General features: G+C 48.0%; 1 protein-coding gene across 1 annotated transcript in view; it reads right to left on the bottom strand.

Annotated features, from left to right (window-relative positions):
- Gnb1l (G protein subunit beta 1 like) overlaps positions 1–20,714 on the bottom strand; it is a 78,825-nt gene that overhangs the window by 22,380 nt on the left and 35,731 nt on the right. Inside the window, exons 3-5 of the mRNA XM_041678363.1 lie at positions 7,060–7,199; positions 6,584–6,709; positions 2,447–2,609 (exon numbers count right to left, since the gene is read on the bottom strand). Of these exons, the coding sequence (XP_041534297.1) occupies positions 2,447–2,609; positions 6,584–6,709; positions 7,060–7,184 (414 nt within the window). The 5' untranslated portion in view covers positions 7,185–7,199. The remainder of the gene's footprint in view (positions 1–2,446; positions 2,610–6,583; positions 6,710–7,059; positions 7,200–20,714) is intronic.

Here is a 20,714-nt window from a genome sequence, read left to right as displayed (position 1 = left end):
ACAGGATGGATGTCGCAGCTTCAGGGACAGGTAAGCAGGACAGTGCCCAGAAGATATGGTTCTAAGGAGGCAGAGGAGTTGATGATTAGTCAGACTACACAGCAGACCACCCAAGGGCAGAGTGCCCAAGACATGGGGAGGGGGTATGTATGGAGGAAGGCGGGACAGAGGAAAACATGTAATAGGAGGTAGGACTGCCACAGGGGAAGCAGAGATGGACAGTGTGACAGGGGCCAGCAAGTGTGCGTTAGAGTTGCTCCCAGGCCAGAAAGGAAAAAACGGGAGGGAGATCCTATCCACAGTCCTGTCTCCTCAGGCCCATGGTCCTCCACAGCCAGCAGCACTGAGCAGGCAGCTCCTGCTGTTGCTGGCAGATCAGGCCCGTGTACTGGGTTAGGCTTGGCTCCTGCCCAAGAAAAGTCATTTTGTCTCCAAGCAGATCTAGTTCATAAATAATGAGATAGTAACAGGCATTTATTTGTTCATGATTGCATTTAAATCACCAATTAGGAGCTACATATACTTTTCTTGCCAGTTTGCCAAAAACCTGTTAAAAGTTTTATTAATGTGAGGGGTGGGGGAGTTGTTTCCGCCTGTACAGCAGGCCAGGCAGTGCCAGGTCACCCCAAGCCACAGACCCACAAGATGCCACTCTGAGGGTTAAGAGAGCTCAGTTATTCTCAGGCTGCTGATGAGCACAGTCTTCCTCTGTGGAGGTCACAGGTTCCTGCACAGTTTTAACCAGCTTCCTGGCTTAGCCTTCAGTGCAGGTGGTGCTGGATTTTCAAAACAGTTTTTATTCTCTCTCTCTCTCTCTCTCTCTCCCTCCCTCCCTCCCTCCCTCCCCCTTCTCCCTCTGCGTATGTGTACAGCTTTTATGACACAGATCTCTCACCATGTGCAGTCTGGAAATTGAACTTAGGCTGTCAGGCTAGGCAGCAAGCACCTTTACCGCTGAGCCATCTGAACAGCCGGACGTTGTATTTTCAGAAGCTACCAGCATATCCTGAGCAAATGGTTGTTTTCCAGTCTGCCAGGAATCTGCCTAAACTGGGCCCTGGAAAAGCACAGCTGGCTTAGGCCCAAACAATGCCTGAGAGCATGCTCCCACCCCTCGCGGCCGTCTGGGTGGCCACACTTGCCCAAACTTAGCATTTTTCCTTCTGGAAACAAAAGTTGGCAGTGGGTGCCAGATGGAAAGCTCCAGTGTCTGTAGGAGGCTCCACGCTCAGGAAGGCTAGGCACTGCTCTTCTGGCTCCCAGAGGCCTGGAGAATCAGGCTAGGCAAGGTAGTTGCCCTGGGTCTGACCCTGGGAACCTGCTTTTCTGATGTAGGATGGATGCTGAGCTTTCTACACTCTCAATGCAAATCCCAGATTGGGATCCTAGACAGCCCTAAGTTCACCAATAACTCCCACCTGAGACCCCTTACACTCCAGCCTCTGTCTTCCTGAGTTCTCAGGTAGGGACAGTCCTTGTCATGGCCTGTGGGCTCTGCAGATTTTGTATCTGTGACTTCTGCCTCCTCATGCACCATCACTTCCAGAATGTACATGTATTGAGTTGAAGCACAATCCTCACCTTTTGGCTGCTCATCACTGGCCATGCCTTGTACCCATAGCTCTGCATACAGGGTAATGGCAGTTCTATAGGAAGAAGCCTGAGACAGGGCTAGTTTACTCTTACAGAAAGCAGAGGGTTCTGGTTTTGGATCCATCTCCTGGGACTCCCTGTTGCTCAAGCCTCACTGCTGCTGGGTTGCCATTTTCAAATGTCTTTTTTCCCTGTTCCTTTCCTTTTTGCCAGTTTGTAGAACAGCCTCGGATTTCACAGAAGCCTCGGATGCCCAGGAGTTCCTCTGAACCTCTTCTTACCTCCAGACTTGCTCTCATTCTGGCTTTTGAAATGTAGGCTTTATCCTCCCTTCCCTGGCCACTCCCATGCTCATTCAGCCTCCAGAACCTGCATTTTCAAGAGCTCCACCCGTGTGTGAATTCCCCTGTTGCTTCACTGTACTGGTGTCTCTGCTGCCTCTTCCAACAGGCTAGCAGTGCATCCAGGCCCCCAATTTCTGGAGGTCCCTCTCTGTATACAGCCATGCATGTACATGAATATGTAAATAGACATGCTTGCTTGTGTGTGTGTGTGTGTGTGTGTGTGTACAAACACTCAGGTCTAGACACAGCCCTGAGTGGCTCTCCTCCAGGAACAGCATTATGCTGAGTATCAGGTCTGCCTGAGCCCTTCCTGATTCTCACCATTGCCCTGGAAGGCTAAGAGCTCACAGGTGACCAGGCTGAGCATCAGCCTGAGGCTGTTGGAGCTGCAGTGAAGCAGGTAAGTTGCAGACCTGACAAGAGTCCTGTGGTCCTCCTTGCTGGGAGAGGACAAGTGTGTCTGGTTAAGACAAATCCAGAGTCATTAATGCATGAGGGCTGGTCCTTACCTCACTGTTGCCCTTCCCAGGCACAGCAAGCATCCAACATAGCTGTCCCCTGGCCAGGATAGAGCTCTTGCAGAAGCCCACACTGTCCAACTGAACTTCATCCAGGATGGTATTCCTGCCCTCTGCCAAGTCCCACAGGCACAGCCGCAGGTCCCGGCCCTGGCTGATGAAACAAGGGGAGGGGGTCTATGAGACACTGTGAGCATTATGTACCCACTTGAACTGGTATCTGGCCTATAGCCCTTCCAAAGAAGGCCAGGTAAGCTTTGCACCATCCAGCCTCAGTTGAAGAGGACTTCTCCCTCAGGGTTCACAGCAGAGTTGGCACTGAGGCCAAGATAATTCAGTAGACTAAGACTATGGACACATGCATGCACCTATGACCAGTCTCCTGCCGTTCAGTGCCACTGAAGTATATCTGCACCCCCTTTCTTCTCTGTAAAGTGCCTTTAAGGACTCAGAAATCTCACTTGGGTCTCTTCCAAAGTGCATTTGAGACCTACATTCACTCAAAATGCCATGCAAGCATGTTGAGAGCAGCTCCAGGCGTCACCACCAGAGCTGGAAAAAAATCCAGCTGCTCTGCAGCAAAAGAATGGCCAAGTATGCTGTGCCACAGAGTGCCATTCAGCAAGGGACAGCGCCGACTGCTGACACATGCAACAGTTGGAAGGCAGCTGAGCCACGATTTGTTAAGTGAAAGAAGCCAGACCTGAAGCTCTGTAGCGTGTAACTACAATCCTGTGGCATTCTAGAAAAGGAGTAGGCACAGGGATGGAGAACCATGAGAGAACTGACCACAGCGGGTAGCTCTTGAGGAAATGGACACATGGCAGTGCTGTACCAAACCCACGGACCCACAGACAGTGTGACTGTCGTTGTGCACAATGAAAACAGCCCAGCCAGCTGAGCAACAGCCTGTGAAGGACTGTACTGTGACTGTGTGGATAACAGGGCACTGGTTCAGGAAGACAAACAGAGGCTGACCTGAGGCACACAGGGAGGTGCTGACTGAAGCCTACACGGTTAAAGATTCACATAACTGTAAAAACAGTGGCCCTGAGCAGGCCGGGATCCTTACAGGCACTGGCTCTCCCTCTCTGGCTGAGCAAATAGTGGAGCAGTAGTGGATGTAGGGACGTGGTTCCTTTCCAAAGAGCTGTGGTACAGCTGGTGAGCATACATAACTATGGGTCATGTCAGAACCTGGAGGTCAGCATGAACATGTGTGTAGCCAGACACATGCAGATAGGACACACGGATGAACACAGGTGTGTAGGATAGGATGGACATGCAGGTTCAAGTCTCTGTCCCTGTGCCACCCATGGATAGCCTAGTGCCAAAACTCATCAGTTTTCTAAGCACAACAGCCAGGTTTCTGGAGAGACGTTGATTCTACAGCTGGAGTAAGGAAAAGCCAAGATGGGGTTCAAGGGTCTTGCAGCGTGGGGAAGGAAGGCAGCATTAACAAATGAACAAAGATGCTATTGGCAGCGAGCCCTTTAAGAAAGGGGAAGCAGGGACAGCTCTTCCTTGCCGACTAAAGCAGTATTCTACCAATAGAGTGAGCAGGTGTGAGGGAGACAGAGTTCCATGAGAATACACCAGACAGAACTACTTCAGGCAGAAGCCACTGCAGGAAGCTACCAACAGTGGGAAAAACCAGGTATTAACACAGGCTCAGAGTGTCCTCAGAATGTTCTAGGGCCTGTGCTGGCTTTAACAGACCTACATATTCTTGGACACCTCCCCCCCCCCCCACGACCTGCTTCTCAGGGACCTAGGAAATACTATGGGTTGGGGCCTCTTTTCCTTTTTTTTTTGTGGGGGAGGGTAGGTGGTATTTTGAGACAAGGTCTCTCTATATAGTTCCTGGATGTCCTGAAGTTCACAGAGATCCTTGGGCCTCTGCCTCTGAGTACTGGGATAAAAGTTTCCTGCTTCCCCACTTTTTAAAGGGCTCATTGCCAACAGCATCTTCTGTTTCATTTGTCTGCTAAGGCCATCAGGCCCTGCACAAGAACCTCCTAAAACACACGGGACTGCAAGTGCTCAGGTATTTTCAGAGCTTGGAATATTTGTGTAAACTTCACCAGTTAACCCCCCTATTTTGAAAACAGGAACTAGGAAAAGCTCTGAAATCTGAAACTTTTTGAGAGCCGACATGACACTCTACAACTTTCAGATTTTTATTCAGGGAGTGGTGGCACATGGTTTTAACTCCAGCACCGAGGAGGCGGGTCTCTGTGAGTTCAGGTTCAGCCTGGTCTACAATGTAAGGTGTTCCAGGTTAGCCAGAACTATATAGTGAGACTCTGTCTCAAAAACCAACAAGAAATAAGCTTTCAGATTAGGGAAATTCATTGAATGCTGATAGTGGGTCCAGCAGGCACCACCCACCTATGTGACCAACGCCAGTCTCACTTGCCAAGGAGAGACAGAGACTCATGCACCCCCAGCACCACAAGGCTGGCAGTCACCACACTGGGGTTCCTCCCAAACCCAGGGCCTCAGTCTTATCCTGAACCTGGAGGCATTCTATCGAGCCCTTGAAAAGTACCGAGATCATGAGAAACACAGACCAGGGAACCGATCCCAGGGTCCCTGTGTAGCTGCTAGCATTTGCTTCCTGTCTGTGACCTTGGACACTGATGTCAACAGAGCTCAGCTGGAGGGGAAGCACAGAAAGGATGGCGGGCAGCGGGCTTTGCCTGAATCCCAACCTTAGCAGCACACCCCAGAGGGACTGCGGGTCTAAAAGAAGCAACAGTGAGCTCTGGAGATAGGCCAAGGATGTTCATGTCTTAGTGCAGTCTCCTCCATAAGACCCAGGCGCCCGACCACATAGGGACAGTCTGGCCAACGTGACTCCATTACCACGAAGTCACCCCTAATAGAGTATAAACATATGTCACCCTGTTGCAGAGATAATCTTTGATAGAAGAATGATGCTATCTAAAATATAAAAAGGATTTTACATATCAATAAGAAAGATGCAGTCAGTTCAGTAGAAAAACTGGCAGAAACCAGTGGTATATCCCAAACTGGCCTCATACTCACAGCAATCCTGCCCGGTTTCCTGAGCATTGGGACCACAGGTGTGTATTAAATACCTGGCAGTCTTTTGCTTTGTTTTCCTAACCTAAAGTTAGGAAAAACTCATAAAACCATTCTGCCCTTTTTTAAGACACACAGCAAGCCAGCCTAGCAGCCCTGGGCTGCTGCCACCTGCACAGCGGGTGGTGCTGCGGTGCTGTACTTGACTGGGCAGTGGTTACTCAGGTGCTAAAGGGTCTGCGTGCTCCTGCACTAGCCTGGAAAGAAGTGGCTTCATAATGAAGAAGGTAAAGAAATGCTAGCTGGTGCAGCTCTTGTGGTCCAGGTGCAAGTAGGGCTGGGGTCCTTCAGCCCTGCTAGATATGAAAGCACACAACCCCTTCCAGGGCCTCTCGGAGAAACCTGGACCCAAACACAGCTGAGGCCAGGCAGCCTTGGTGGGCCGTGGCCTCCAGTGCAGTGCAAATGCACCTGGGCATTCCATACCTGCAGCCCCCACTACAGGCCTCCTGACCCTCAGTGGGGACTGTAGGTGGGACTGCAGCACTATCACCTGGCTAGGAGGAGGTAGGGTGTTTATATACGTGCCAGTCCCAGGCTACCCTTCATGCCTTGTAAGACACTTGCTTGGTCCTAGCCCTATGACCAAGGCCACCCAAGTGTCTGGGCCCTGGGCGAGCAGGGACTCCTTAGGGCTGAACTTTCAGCTCTTTTGAGCCTGGGTTCTGCTTTATTCATCCCTGTCCCTTTAGCACATGGTATGGTTACCTCTGCCCACTTCTAAGTCACAGCCCAGGGCCTTTCTATCAGCTGCCTTCTGGCTGGTGTCAGCTACCTCAGATGACACCTCCAGAGAACCCCAGGGAAGAAGATGGTCCCGCCTGAGAGAAGTCAGAGCTGTCTACTTCCCAAAGGCTGGAGCAGCCCTACACTCTCTGTAAACTACAGCCAAGCTGGCAGGATGCCCCTAACACCTTTGGTTCATTGCCATTCTGCTCTAGCTAAAGACAGTCACAGGGGCCTGTCAAAAGAGTTCCCAGCAGAGGTCCCCTGCTGCTCCCTTGTGCTGCTGTGACCCACCTGAGGAGCTGGTGCCCCTGGGGCAGTGTCTTCAACCAGGTCACACCCTGGCCCCCGTGGCCATTCAGGGTGGCCACTGTCCTTCTGGTCTGCAGGCTCCAGATGTGCACCAGGCCACTCTGAGACCTGTTGGAGACAGGCAAGGCAGGGACAGGGGCAGCAGTCAGTAGACATCTTGAACTGCTCCAGACCAACACCACACACAGCCAGTGGAAGGCGATACATCAGCTGGAGGAGAATTGACTCCGAACTGCAGGTCAGCAGAGGTGGCCAGAGGGCCTGGGGTTGGGGTACTTTGTCAGAACTCAGTGGTGTGAGACAGAGGCAAAACTCTCTGCTCCTCCAAGGAGTTCCAGAGTGGACAGTGTTTCAGGCAAGCACAGAGTCTTCTGCCAGCACCTTAGGTAAGCACCATGCTCTGGGAAATCCAGTGCTGGACATCACCGTGGGCTTGGGGTAGGACTGCTGTTACTCACCCCGAGAAAAGGAGTGGGCTTTCCAGAGCTTGGGATGGTGGGCCGAAATGCAGCGTGTTCACAGGTGACTGTGTGCCTCGGAGGACAAACGTGGGACCAGGCGGTGGTGGGGACAGGGCTGCCATGTGGTAGATGCAGTCCTGGGGTGCAAGGGAGAACATGCGAGTGACGGAGAGCTCTCTATTTCTTTAGAAGGCAGCTGGAAAGGGGCATCTAGAAAGCTGTTGGCTCCGTACTCAACTTCTGCCCCTTCTGGGAAAAGGATGCTGCTGTTCTCCATCATGCAGACAGGCTCTGTGGCTGAGGAACAGCCAGCTCTGGGCATGGACCACACAGCTGCCAGAAGTGCAGCCTGTTGGGGGCTGCAGACCCCTGGCCCCTTAACTTTCTTTGCCTGCCTCAGACCCTTTGCCTGCTGGAGTGAACTGAGCAAAACAACTTGTTTACCTGTGCCTGCAGCTGCTCTGAGCACGAGACCCTGACAGCAGGGGAGTGGGTTCTGGTGAGGCCTGCAGCTGAAGGATCCCAAGAGCTGGGCATGTCTATCAGTTAAGGATCCCTATATAAGCTTCCCTGGAGCACAATAAACTTGGCACTCTTGTATCAAGGATGACTCGTGTCCCTGTATGTCTCTCTGTGTGTGTTTTTATGTTTCCAACTTAGTTCCCAGCTCGCGTACCATCCCATAGTGCAGGCGCTACAGCAGCCCACCCTTGCCTCAACTGCCAACCTGTCGTAGTTCCTGCTTGGCACCTCCAGCCCTCCCCATCCCCGAACCCCCATCTTATCTATCAGCTCTGGTATCACAAAGGTCCAAGCCTGCCCCTCCTTGGCAATCACATCCTGGGAGCCCAACATGGAGGTCTTGCTGCCTCTACAGTAGAGCACTTGCCTACCAAGCTCAAGGCTCTGGACTCCACTTCTGGCACCAAAGAAAAGGAGCCTTCACTTGGCCAAACTTGATTCAGGCTCCTGGACCTTCTTATAGGCCCACGTGAACACTTCTAGCAAAAGCTCTCAGTTTAGTGTCACCCATACCCATTATCTGTGTGCTCTCGAAACCATCTGCTGACCCTGGTCCGACGTCAGCCTGAATCCCCAGACTCCTGCCATGTCCTCCCCCCATGTTGTGGAATATATCTGTGCTGTGTGAAGATGTGTTGCTGTGACTGGTGTAATAAAGAGCTGAATGGCCAATAGCTAGGCAGAAGGCATAGGAGGGACTTCTGGGGACAAGAGAGGACTCTGGGAATAAGAAAGGTGGAGACTCCAGGAGACGTAACAGTCACAAGCCACAGGGCAGAACACAGATGAATATAAATGAGTTAATTTAAGAGCTAGTTAGGAACAAGCCTAAGCTATAGGCTGAGCTTTTATAAATAGTAAGTTGCTGTCATTATTTGGGAACTGGCAGGACAGAAAAACACTTCCACCTGACCCCTGCTATAAACCCTGACTTGTTACACTTTTCAGAGTTAGGCCTAATCTCCTTTTCCCACGAGAGCCCACGTCCTTGTCCCTATGGTGGTCCACGAGTCAGGTGGTAAAGACTGACCCTGCATACTCACAGGCACACATCCTGACACCACAGGACTGAGTCTACCAGCAGGCCTCACTGCTGTGCCTCCCCTGGGCGCCCTCCACTCTGGAGCCCCTTTTCTTTCCTCCCTAAAGTAGAGTAATGACATACCTGGAGGATGAATACCATTCCTGCCCCAGTGCCAGCCCTGTGCCCAGCACCAGCACCTGCTCAGCAGACATGTGCTTACAAATGAAGAGCTGCGCGGGGTCCTGAGAGAACTATAAGCAGCCCGACTGGATCCTGGCCCGAACTACCGAAACTTTTAATTATTTCTGTTCATTTGTTTTTGAGACAGGGTTTCTCTGTGTAGCCCTGGCTGTCCTGGAACTTTATAGACCAGGCTGGCCTCGAACTCAAGAGATCCACCTGCTCAGAGTGCTAGGATTAAAGGGGTGCACCACCATTACCAGGCCGGAACTTCTAATTATAACCACTCTGCGAATGGCAAACTCTTTAATTTTGAGAAACTGAGGCAGGAAACGATTGGGTGAGCTGCCCCAGATTCCTGGGACTGGACCTGAAATGCTCTCGAGGCATGTGCCACCAAGTGGCAGAGCAGCCAGGAAGGGGACATGTGAAAGGGCAGGACAAAGTCATCTGTCACACCCACAGAGCTGCTGTCTCAGCAGACCACGCCTCAAAGCACAGGACCTGTATTCAAGACCTGCTAGGGTCTACCTTGCAAAGAAGAAATTTCCCCCTGGACCACACATTCAGCCTTGTCTGTAGTCTACCCCCTCACAGTACCCCAGTACCTCAGCTGGCCGCTCTTCAGAGGCAGGGGTGGCCCCAAGGCCACAAGCTGGGATGAAGGTAGAGGAGAAAAGGTCAGAGGCAGATAGCAGGGGGCTGCAGGTTGTTTGTCTTTCCACTGGGCAGAGGCACAACCTACTCTACTTACGTGCAGCCTGCACAGCAGGGAGAGGCAGGTCTGCCCAACTTGGGTGGCAGCTGCAGCCATCCAAAGAACGTGGAAAGGAAAAGAACGGTGCAAAAGAGCTGGGCAGGATTCTTCCAGAATGGAGACTGGGCTTTAAGGCTGGCGTGGAATGTAGGAAGAGGAACTACAGGCTGAGGCCACACACAGCGACAAGCAGTAAAGAGGCCAGGGGGCAAAGGCTTCTGTAGCAGGCAGCCTCCCCAGTACAACCCTATCAAGCCCATCTCCACCAGCATGCCCCAGTGCCATGCCTCCACACTATCCTACGCCCTCCCTTTTCCTCTGTTACAGGAAAGGGAGGTATGGGCTTTGATCCATACCACAGTGGAAGACATACAGCAGCCAGAGCCAGGCTCCCAGGAGACCACCAGGCCCTATATGGAGGGTAGAGAAGGATGGGGGAAGGCCAGGGAGGTCTGTACCTATGCCAGACACATATCTTGTCCTACTGACCTGATGCAGGTCCTACCAGGTCAAGCCTTTTCTAGGCTAACTCTATGCTTGGACCCTGACTCCTTCAAGACCTTTCAAAGAAAACAAGGTTACCATGCAGGTACAAACTGCCAAATCCCCTCTTTTCTGTTTTTTTGGTCTTTTTTGGTGGGGGGAATAGGGAAGGAGCTTTAGCTATATAAAACTTATCATTTGCTAAACGCTAACTCTTCACAATGTCTACAGAGAAGACACGACCTACACTGTTCACAGACACACGCCCCTGAAAAGATCACAAATGCTAGAAGACTGCCTCGAGCAGGTAGTCCAAACAACAGGTTCAGAGGGCAGCTGTGGGCCCTCCAAAGCCCAGCTGTGTTCTCGCCAGATACAGGTCCACAGGCCCTAGCTCCCCCACTGCCAAGAACTTAGTCTCTTACAGCTCATTCACCCAGCAGGGAAACTCAAAGGCCAGGATAGGGGCATCCTGTCACCTGCGTTCAAGCAATGAGCTCTGGCAGGCCACCCCCTGTGGGAGGCTACTTCTGTAGGCACACGAGTGCAATCCAGATACCACACACTGTAGCCATGTTATACACACAGATGCTCACACTTATACATGCATACACACACACACACACACACACACACACACACAGATGCAGCCCCTTCAGATGTATTCCACACACAAGGGCATACAGACCCTCAGGTACACACCAGAACACATGTGTACACCACAACACACACACACACACACACACACACACACACACACACAGCCCCTTCACATGTATTCCACACACAAGGGCATACAGACCCTCAGGTACACACCAGAACACATGTGTACACTTGTGTTCACATGCACACTCATGCACATATATGTGTAAGAGTTCTCACACACACGACCCTGGGCATTGCCAGCCGAAGCTCGGCCCACACTTGCCGCCTGCCTGCGGCATGGTGGGAGTTTCCAGAGCCTCCCAGCAGAAGGCTCATTGTGAGGTGATGAAATCAAGGGCTCCTCTATTGTCTCCCCAGAAATGCAAGGAACAAACCCGTCACGTCACGCTGTTACAACAGCCGAAAAGTTCAGGCCAAAATGATGCATCAACAATTAAGGGCTCCATCATTTCAGGCAATTAAAATAAATGCTTTATTTGAAAACTAATTAATTCTGCCTACATATTTTTCCTATGACAATATCTTATGATTACTTGATTTATGACACCTAATTATTCTTTATTAATCTAATTGAGAATAATTGTATAATCCTATCTCTCCTGGCCCCTGGCCCCTGGCCACCCTGGGTGGAGGCCGCAGACCTTGTGCATGGCCCATGCAGTGCTGCTGCGTGGTGCGAGGTTCTACTTCTTGTCTCTTGCTCCACGAGTGGGAGAGCAAACGACCAGAAGACAATGCAGTGCACACTTTGGTTCTGCCTGCTCTTCAAGATGTCAAAGAGAGACAGATTATTTAAAAAATTTCCAGGGGAGACAACCTTTCCTATAAATGCCACAAGTGCCGAAGGCCCTTGGCCCACACACTATAAATAACAGCACCTCCCTGGGCAAATCATAGCAGCCTTTGTCTAGAGGCCTTGGGGTCATCCTCGCGGAGAGGTTCCCTCTCTGTGACTCTCCTGTGCTGCTAATTTCATGTCAATCTTACACAAGCTAGAGCCATCCATGAAAACAGAACCTCATCCATCAGATTGGCCTGCAGACAGGTATGTGGGGGGCATTTTCTTCATTAATGGTTGATGTAGGAAGGTCCACTTCACTGGTGGTGATACCATGCTTGTGCAGGTGTCCTGGGTTGCATAAAAAAAAAAAAGCAAGCTGAGCAAGCCATGGAAGATAAGCCAGTAAGCAGTGTTCCTCCATGGTCTCTTGAGTTCCTGCCCTGAATTCCCTCAATGACAGTCTGCAAGCAGACAACTAGGCCAGACAAACTATTTGCTCCCCAGATGCTTTTGGTCCTGGTGTTTTACCACAGCAACAGAAAGCAAACTGGGGTGGAGTGAATATATCCCAAATCAGATCTGAAAAAAGATCCAATCTGGTAAAAGGTTGCTGGGAAGTAGGTTTCCATGGTACTCTTTTGTGGTTACTAGTCACAGAAGGAAATATGCCTTTATCATGGAGACATCTAGCTGTTACCACCTTCCCCAAATGATAGAAGTCTATGCCACTAATGATAAACAATAGGCATTGCTTATCTCCTGATGAGATACGATAAGGTGTCCTAGCGCCATCTGCATGAACCCATACTGACAGTTTTCAGACATGAACCTGGCCACGGAAACAGACACATCCAGACACGGGACACTACACGAGAAATTTAGCTTAGGCTTGTGAAAATGGACAAGCTCAAGAGAAACTACAGACTTAAAGCGATATCAAAACCAGCTGGGCAGCTCTCAGGCAGAGGCAGGCAGGTCTCTGAATTCAATGCCAGCCTGGTCTACAAAGTGAATTCCAGGACAGCCATGGCTACACAGAGAAACCCTGGAGGGAGGGAGGAAGGGAGGGAGGCTTTGTACACAAACTCTGCTCATTCCCACTCTCTTTCTCCCACTGCTCCTCTGAGGCAGCCAGGCTGTTTGTTTTGTTTTGTTTTTTTTGTTTTTGTGCTTCTCTCTCTCTTCCTCTCTCTCCTTCTCTCTCTCCTCTTCTGCTGCTCCTGTCCCCAGAGGCCGGTCTCCCTCCTTTTTCCATTCCCTCTCTCCAAATAAAAACCTTCTTTGTGAGCACAGTCTTTCTCACAACTCAGATACTAGATATTAAATTAGATACTGGATCAAAACAGAGGATTAGGCTGGCCCATGATGGCACATACCTTTAATCCCATCATGTAGGAGGCAGAAGCAGGTAGGTCTCTATGAATTTGAGGATAGCCTAGTCTAATCAAAGTTCCAGGCTAGACAGATAGGGCTATTGAGATACCTTGTCTCAAAAATGGTGGGCAGGAGGCTAGGATCAGCAGGACAGCTTAGTGGATAAAGGCACTTCTGACAACCTGAGTTGAGCCCCAGAACCCACATGGTATAAGAAGAAAACTCTACAAGTTATTCTCCCACCCTCCCATATCAGGCATATGCACACATATAATAAATAAATAAAATCAAAGGGAGAGCCATGAAGGATATTTGGGGGACAGCTGATTTTGGAGATATATGAGAAACTCTATGTATAGACAATAGATCATATGGCATTATTATTATTTCTGTTGTGTATTTGTATTAGGTTTAATTTTTTTATGTTTAGAGATGTTTTGCCTGCATGTATGTCTATGCACCATACGCATGTCTGTTACCTGCAGAAGTCAGAGGAGGGTGTTAAATTCCTGGAACTGGAGTTATGGAAGGCTCTGAGCCACCACGTAGGTACTGGGAATTGAACATAGGTTCTCTGCAACAAAAAGTGATCTTAAACCACTGAGCCATCTTTCCAGGTGTTAGTTTTTTTGTTTGGTCGGTATTTTGTTGTTGTTGTTGTTTGTTTTTTGCTTTTTTTTCCCCCAAGACAGGGTTTCCTGTAGATTTGGAGCCTATCCTGGAGCTCATTCTGTAGAGCAGGCTGGCCTCCAACTCAGAGATCCACCTGCCTCTGTCTCCTTAGTGCTGGGATTAAAGGTGTGCACCATCACTGCCCAGCCATTTTGTTGTTGGTCTTGTTTGTGTTTGTTTTGTTTTTTAATTTGGTGACAAACCAGGAAACAACTGCGAACATCATGACGGATCAACAGAAAGTCAGCATAAAACCGGAAAGACAAAATACTGAAACAAAGCATCAGAAGTTGGGCAGTGGTGGCGAACACCTTTAATCCCAGCACTCAGGAGGCAGAGACAGGGGGATCTCTGTGAGTTAGAGGCCAGCCTGGTCTACAAGAGCTTGGACTGTTACACAGAGAAACCTTGTCTAGACAAAAACAAAAACAAAATCAATCAAACAAAAAAGCATCAGAAAAGCAGAAACACTGGGGCAATAAAGTTCAAGAAATAAGTGAAAGGAGAAGAGATGAGAGGGAAAAAAGCACTTAAGTAATGACTGATAGTTTGGGAAAGACGAGCATTCAAAGAGGACAAAGTAAACTCAAGTCATTGCTGAATACATCATGATTAAATTCTGAAAAGTGGCAGAACAGAGCAAGGGAGCCAGGGCAGCTGATCTGATGGGGTTTCTCTCTCAAGGACATATGTATTAAAGCTCAGTCCCCACACAGCTCAGGAACCTTTGTATGGTGGCACCTACTTACAACAATTCACTATCAAGGGAGCTCTGCCCTCAGGAGGGAATACTAGCCTCCAGGACTTGAGTGTGAACTGAAGGAGACAATCAGGTCCCTGAGCTGCTCTCTGGATCCCTGTCTGTGATGGACTCATTACCTCCTGCATACACATACACTATGATGCCATCTCCTCTGGCCCTTTACCAGAGGCTGCCACTGGGGCTGCTCACTGAGGGACTGTCATTCCTCCAAACTGTGTGCTAAGTAGCCCTTTGTTCTAGAGTAGTATCCCGCAAGCACTCTACTTAGTTCTTAGTAACAGAGAACAAGCATCCTTGCACTTCTATTTACTGTAGCATGAATCCATGAGAGTCTGGTAAAGATTCTATAGAAATGGGTTAAGTTTTATGTGGAGTTAGCCAATAAGAAGCCTGAGCCATCAGCCAAACAATTATAAGTAATATTAAGCCTCCGAATTATTATTTTATAAGTGGCTGCGGGGACCGGTAGGCAGGAGAGAAACCGGTCCAGCAGGACCAGGCGGGACAGAGAAAAGTCTCCAGCTACAAACTTACAAACCCTTTACACCTGAGAAAATTTTGCACAGCCTTGGGTCTATAAATACAAACAATGGATTTACTGATAGTAAGTTATAAATTTATTCTGAAACAATTTTTGGATATACATACACTTATTAAAGATAAAATGCAAGATTATAAGCTAATGAGATGAATGCACTTATTTTTATATAAAAAGTTAAATCCTGTCTGAACATTTAATACTGCAAAAGATATAAGAAATCTTTAATGTTTTCAGGGCTGAAAGAGAACTTGATTTTATTACTGTTGATTTTGAGAAAATGAATTTCCATTAATATATAACAAAATGGCAGAATAATGTTTGGGTTTATTTCAAAAATTGTTGGAGCTGGTCGGTGGTGACTCATGCCTTTAATCCCAGGACTGGAGAGGCAAAGGCTGATGGATCTCTGAGTTCAAGGCCAACCTGGTCTACAGAGTGAGTTCCATGATAGCCAGGGCTACACAGAGAAACCCTGACTCGAAAACAAAATAAAACAAAAAAATTGTGGGAAATTCTCTCCTCCAATAACCAAGCTAACTTTTATTAAACAAATTTGATCTGGCTCAAATCAGTAACTCAAACAATAGTTTTAAAAGTTAAGGAAATACAATCCAAATATAATACACTAATTCGATTCCTACTTGATTGGGAATAATGATAGCAAAAAATTAAGAATTTTTCTTTTCTCCAATTAAACATTTATCATGGCTGTAAGCCGTACGTGCAGTCCGAATGCTGCATCTGATGAGCCTTGCTGTCTGAGACGGCCCTTCCCGGCTCTGGGCGGGAGGATGGAACACTCAGCACAAGTGTGTCTGGATGTTCAGAACCAAAGCTGAGTGAACTGCGCTGTGCCACTGGGGTGAGAGCCGCCATAAACACTCAGGTTCATGTGCATTTCGTTGTCAGTTAATTCCGGGTTGTTAGGCTCAGAAACCTAAAGTACTGAAATTAAAACAAAACAAAAATACTAAACATAGAGATGTCCTCAGACGAGGACAAACAAAGAGGGTTTCTTGTTAGCAGCTGACCACTGGCAGAACTGCTAAAGGAAACTACTCCTGGACAAAGGCAACATGTGCCCTCAGGAAGGCAGAGGAGGACCGACAACCATGTGGGAGGTCTAAAAGCTCCTCCCCCCTTCAAGAGCAGGAGTGGCCTCATTTGTATGGGTATGGGTATTTTGTCTCCATGTATGATTGCGTGCATGCCTGGTGTCCACAGATGTCAGAAGAAGGTGTCAGATCCTCGGGAACTGGAGTTACAGGTGTCCAAGCTGTCATGTGGGTGCTAGGAACCAAACCCAGGTCCTGAAACAGCCAGTGCTTTTAACCAATGAACCATCTCTCCATTAATAACCTTTACAACTGTAACATTAGCCAGGTGTGGTGGCACACGCCCTTAATCCCAGCACTTAGGAGGCAGAAGCAGGACTGAGTTCATGAGTTACAGGTCAGCCTGGTCTACACAGTGAGTTCCAGGACAACTAGGGCTATGTAGGGAGACCCTGGCTCAAAAACAAACAAAGTAACACTGGGGCTGGGCTATGGTTCAACAATTTAGAGCACCAGCTTCTTTTCCAGTGGCCCCAGGGTCCAGTTCCCAGCACCTACATGGGGACTCTCAAGCAGCCATAACTCTAGTTCAAGAGGATCTGATGTCCTCTTCTGGCTTTTGTGGACACGGCATGTATGTGGTGCACAGATAGACATTCAGGCAAAATACGATACAGACAAAATAAAATTTAAAAAAGAAAAACAAAAACTTTAACATTGTCAGGCTGAGAAGATGGCTCACTGGGTAAGAGCTCTTGCAACAGAAGAGTTCAGACTTCCAGCACCCATGTAATAAGCTGGCCCGGTCATTCTGTCTGAAACCTGACAACCCTGAGCACTGCAAGACTGTGGACAGGGAGCTTCAAGTCAGACCCACGCAGTGTCCAGGACCCGTCTAACAAGGAAAAGGCTGCACAGAGGCTGGGGTCCTGAAGGCGCATGCAGAGGGACAGCCAGAATCCGGGACAGCATCATTAGCCCAATCATCCAAAGCAGGGCTGGGAGGAGTACCCACCGGATCTCCCATCACAGAGCAGCCATCAGCAGGGGGCAGGCGGCTAGGAGCTGGGAAGGAATGGTTAGACTCCAGAACTCAGCAGTCAGACAAGTGAGTAGCTCTACACCCCACATCTATTCTTCATTTAATGTCCAATGTTAAGTTAGCAGGTCAACTTGGCCCTACTGTTCTTGTCCTATTTCACTATTTTTTCCCCTCAACCCTCTCTTTTTTCTTTTTCTGTCTCACAAAGAACACAGATGGGACTGGTTTGCAGGGTCTCTATGGCTTAGCCTCCTGACACGGGACAGTTCTCTGTTACCTGAAAGTGTCTTTACCTCTTTATTTCCAGTTTTGTGTAGCTAAAACACCTACAACCTTTCCTACAGTTTCTTCCAGGTACAATCCCCCTTTACACCCTCAGCCAAGCAGCACTCGCCATGTGTCTTGCAAATCTTCTTCTTCTTCTTCTTCTTCTTCTTCTTCTTCTTCTTCTTCTTCTTCTTCTTCTTCCTCCTCCTCCTCCTCCTCCTCTTCCTCCTCCTCTTCCTCCTCCTCCTCCTTTTTTAGATGGGAAAAGATCTCTCTTCATAATCCTGGTTGTCCTAGAATACATTATGTAGACCAGGCTGCCTTTAACTGCCTCTGCCTTTGGAATTCTGGGTTAAAGATATGTGCCACCACACCGAGCTTTTCTTCTTTCCTGTTCCACTCATACATTTGTGATAACTAATATAGTAGTATACATACACGGAAAGAGTGTCGCTTTACTCCTTAAAGTGGCTGGAGAATAAGGTGTGAATGCTTTATAGAGGGTCTATTTTCAATCATTGTTTGTTTTAAGAATTTATTTTTTATTTTGTGTTTTGTCTTGCATGTATCTCTGTGCGAGGTTGTCAGATCCCCTGGAACTGGAGCTGCAGTTATGAGCTGCCATGTGGGGGCTGGTGTTGAAATAGGAGCAGCGGGGCTGCGTCCCCGGCACCAGGCTGCCCACATGGCTAGCTTATGCCCCGAAATAATTACATGGAAACTGTATTCTTTTAAACACTGCTTGGCCCATTATATCTAGCCTTTTCTCGGCTAACTCTCGCACCTGAACTAGCCCATTTCCAATAATCTGTGTAGCCCACGAGGTGGCTTACCAGGAAAGATCTTAACTTGCACCTGTCTGGAGTGGGAGAATCATGGCGACTCACTCACTCAGCTTCTTTCTCCCAGCATTCTGTTCTGTTTACTCCGCCTATCTAAATTCTACCCTATCAGAGGCCAAGCAGTTTCTTTATTACTTAACCAATGAAACAACAGATAGAAAGATGACCCTCCTCCATCAGGCTGGGAACTGAACCTGGGTCCTCCAGAAGAGCATACAGTGCTCTTAACTGCTGAGCCATCTCTCCAGCCCATTGTTCTTGTTTTTTCAAGACAGAGTTTCTCTGTGTAGTCCTGGCTGTCCTGGAATTTGTGCTATAGGCCATGCTCGCCTCAAACTCACAGATTTCTGCCTACCTCTGCCTCCCAAGTGCTGGGATTAAAGATGTATGCTACCACCCCTGGCTGTTTTCATAGAGGTTCTACCCTTGGACACTGACTGTTGTCTTCTTTCCACTGTTCCCAGCAGTTTGTCAACTTTGAGCCCCTGAGTTTCCTAAGAGTGTGGTTTACAGAAAAACCAAGCTGAAATGTGGAAAATGAAAACTTCAGTAAGTCAAATAAAAGCTCAGTAAAAGGCCTCACCAACGTCAGGACGTGAAGACAAGGAGAAGAACTGAGCCATTCAGGACAAAAGCTAATAAAGATGTGTAACCTTAACACATGGGACACCATTAAAAGATAAAACCTATGAATAGGCCGGGCAGTGGTGGCACACACCTTTAATCCCAGCACTCGGGAGGCAGAGGCAGGTGGATCTCTGTGAGTTCGAGACCAACCTGGTCTACAAGAGCTAGTTTCAGGACAGGCTCCAAAACCACAGAGAAACCCTGTCTCGAAAAACCAAAAAAAAAAAAAAAAAAAAAACCAAAAAAAAAAAAACAAAAAAACCTATGAATAATGAGCCATGAAGAAGAAGAGCACTGCTCTAAAAGCAATAAAGAAAATATTATCAATACAATCACAGCAGAAAATCATCCATCCAGGGAAGAGACCTGAATGCATACTGAAATCTCCTACATCATGTTATGGTTAAAACAGTAAGGATACAGAACAAAGAAAGTGCATTAAAGCTGCAAGGGAGAAGGACCACGCCAATATAAACTTGAGAGTGACAGCTGACTTTCCCACAAAAACTTAACACCAAAAAGACTTGTAATGATGTAGTTCAAATTCTAAAAGACCACAGCTGTCAATCCAGACTACATCTAGTAAAACTGTCTATCACAATGGAAAGAAAAATAAAAGGTTTTTTGGTTTGTTTGTTTGTTTGTTTGTTTTGAGGCAGGGTTTCTTGGTATAACCCTGGCTGTCTTGGAACTTGTTCTGCAGACAAGGCTGTCCTAGAACTCAGAGGTCCGCTTGCCCCTGCCTCCCAGTGCTGGGATGATGTGCACCACCATGCTCCTTCAAGAAAATCTTTCCCTGCAAAAGCAGTCTTAAGACACTCATGATCATTAAGCTGGCTCTAAGGAGAATATTACAAGGAAGTCTTCAGTGAAGAGAATGGTAACACATCTGAAACGCTATAGAGTAAAAATAAACAATGCTAGAACAATATCAAATAAAGATAAAAAAACAGAAAACAGTACAAACCCAAACAAAAGAACAGGAATTACACACTCCTTTCAGGAATAACTGAATATTAGTGATCTTGATTCCCCAATCAAAAGACACAGACTAAGAGACTGGATTAAAATTGGCTCATCCATCTGCTGTCTCGAAGAAACATACCTCACTATGAAGGACAGAAACCACCTCAGAGTGAAAGGAGAAAAGCAAGGGGGCCAGAAAACAAATAGTGCCGCAAGTCTATCTTTTCCCTTTCCTTTCATTTCTAGATAATCTTTTATAATTTATTTGGTCATACTTTCCCCTCTCTCCCAAATCCTCTCAGATTCCCCTTCCCCCACTACACAGCCAATTTCTCTTTCTTTCTCTTTTCTTTTCTTCTCTCTCTCTCTCTCTTTCTTTTTTTTTTTTTTTTTTTTTTGAGACAGGGTTTCCCTGTGTGGCCCTGGTTGTCCTGAAACTCTGCTCTGTAGACTAGGCTGGCTTTAAACTCAGAGATCCACCTGCCTCTGCTTCCCAATTACTGGGATTACAGGCGTGTGCCACCACTGCCTGGAAAATTTCATATTCTTTTCGTTTTTTCTTACAAAAACAAAAGACTCAAACCCCAAACAAATAAGAAAATATAAAAATAAGCACATACAAACAAAAGAAAAACGCGGAGTCGGCCAACCACTCCTGAGCACGAACCTGCCCTAGGGTGTGGCTGATACACCCAGTGCCACTCCACTGGAGAAAACTGATTTTCCCTCTCCCAGCTGATCAACTGCAAATAGCTTCTTGGCTAAGGTGGACTCAGGGCCCACTGTCCCTTCTCAGTGCTGGGATTCTGGTCTGGAGCAAATCTATGCAAGTCTTGAGCATGCTGTCACAAGTTCTGCAAGTTCATAACATACATCAGCCCCACTGTTTTCCTTGGAGTCACCCACCACTTATGGCTTTTCTACCTTCTCTGATGGCTTTTATGAAAACATTGTATTTGGGACTAAATGCTTCAAAGTCTCCTACTCTTGCATACTGTCTAGTTGTGAGTCTGTATTAATTATTTACTACAAGAAGACTCCTCTCCAAGGAGGGTACAGTGAGCTATCACCATTCTATCTGACAAACTTC

The sequence above is a fragment of the Microtus oregoni genome, unplaced genomic scaffold (genome assembly GCF_018167655.1).
Source record: "Microtus oregoni isolate MIOR12 unplaced genomic scaffold, Mior012 000029F_ref0000214, whole genome shotgun sequence".
Lineage (NCBI taxonomy): Eukaryota > Metazoa > Chordata > Mammalia > Rodentia > Cricetidae > Microtus > Microtus oregoni.
The sequence above is the reverse complement of the archived record's forward strand: the minus strand, read 5'-3'. Positions and strand labels throughout refer to the sequence as shown.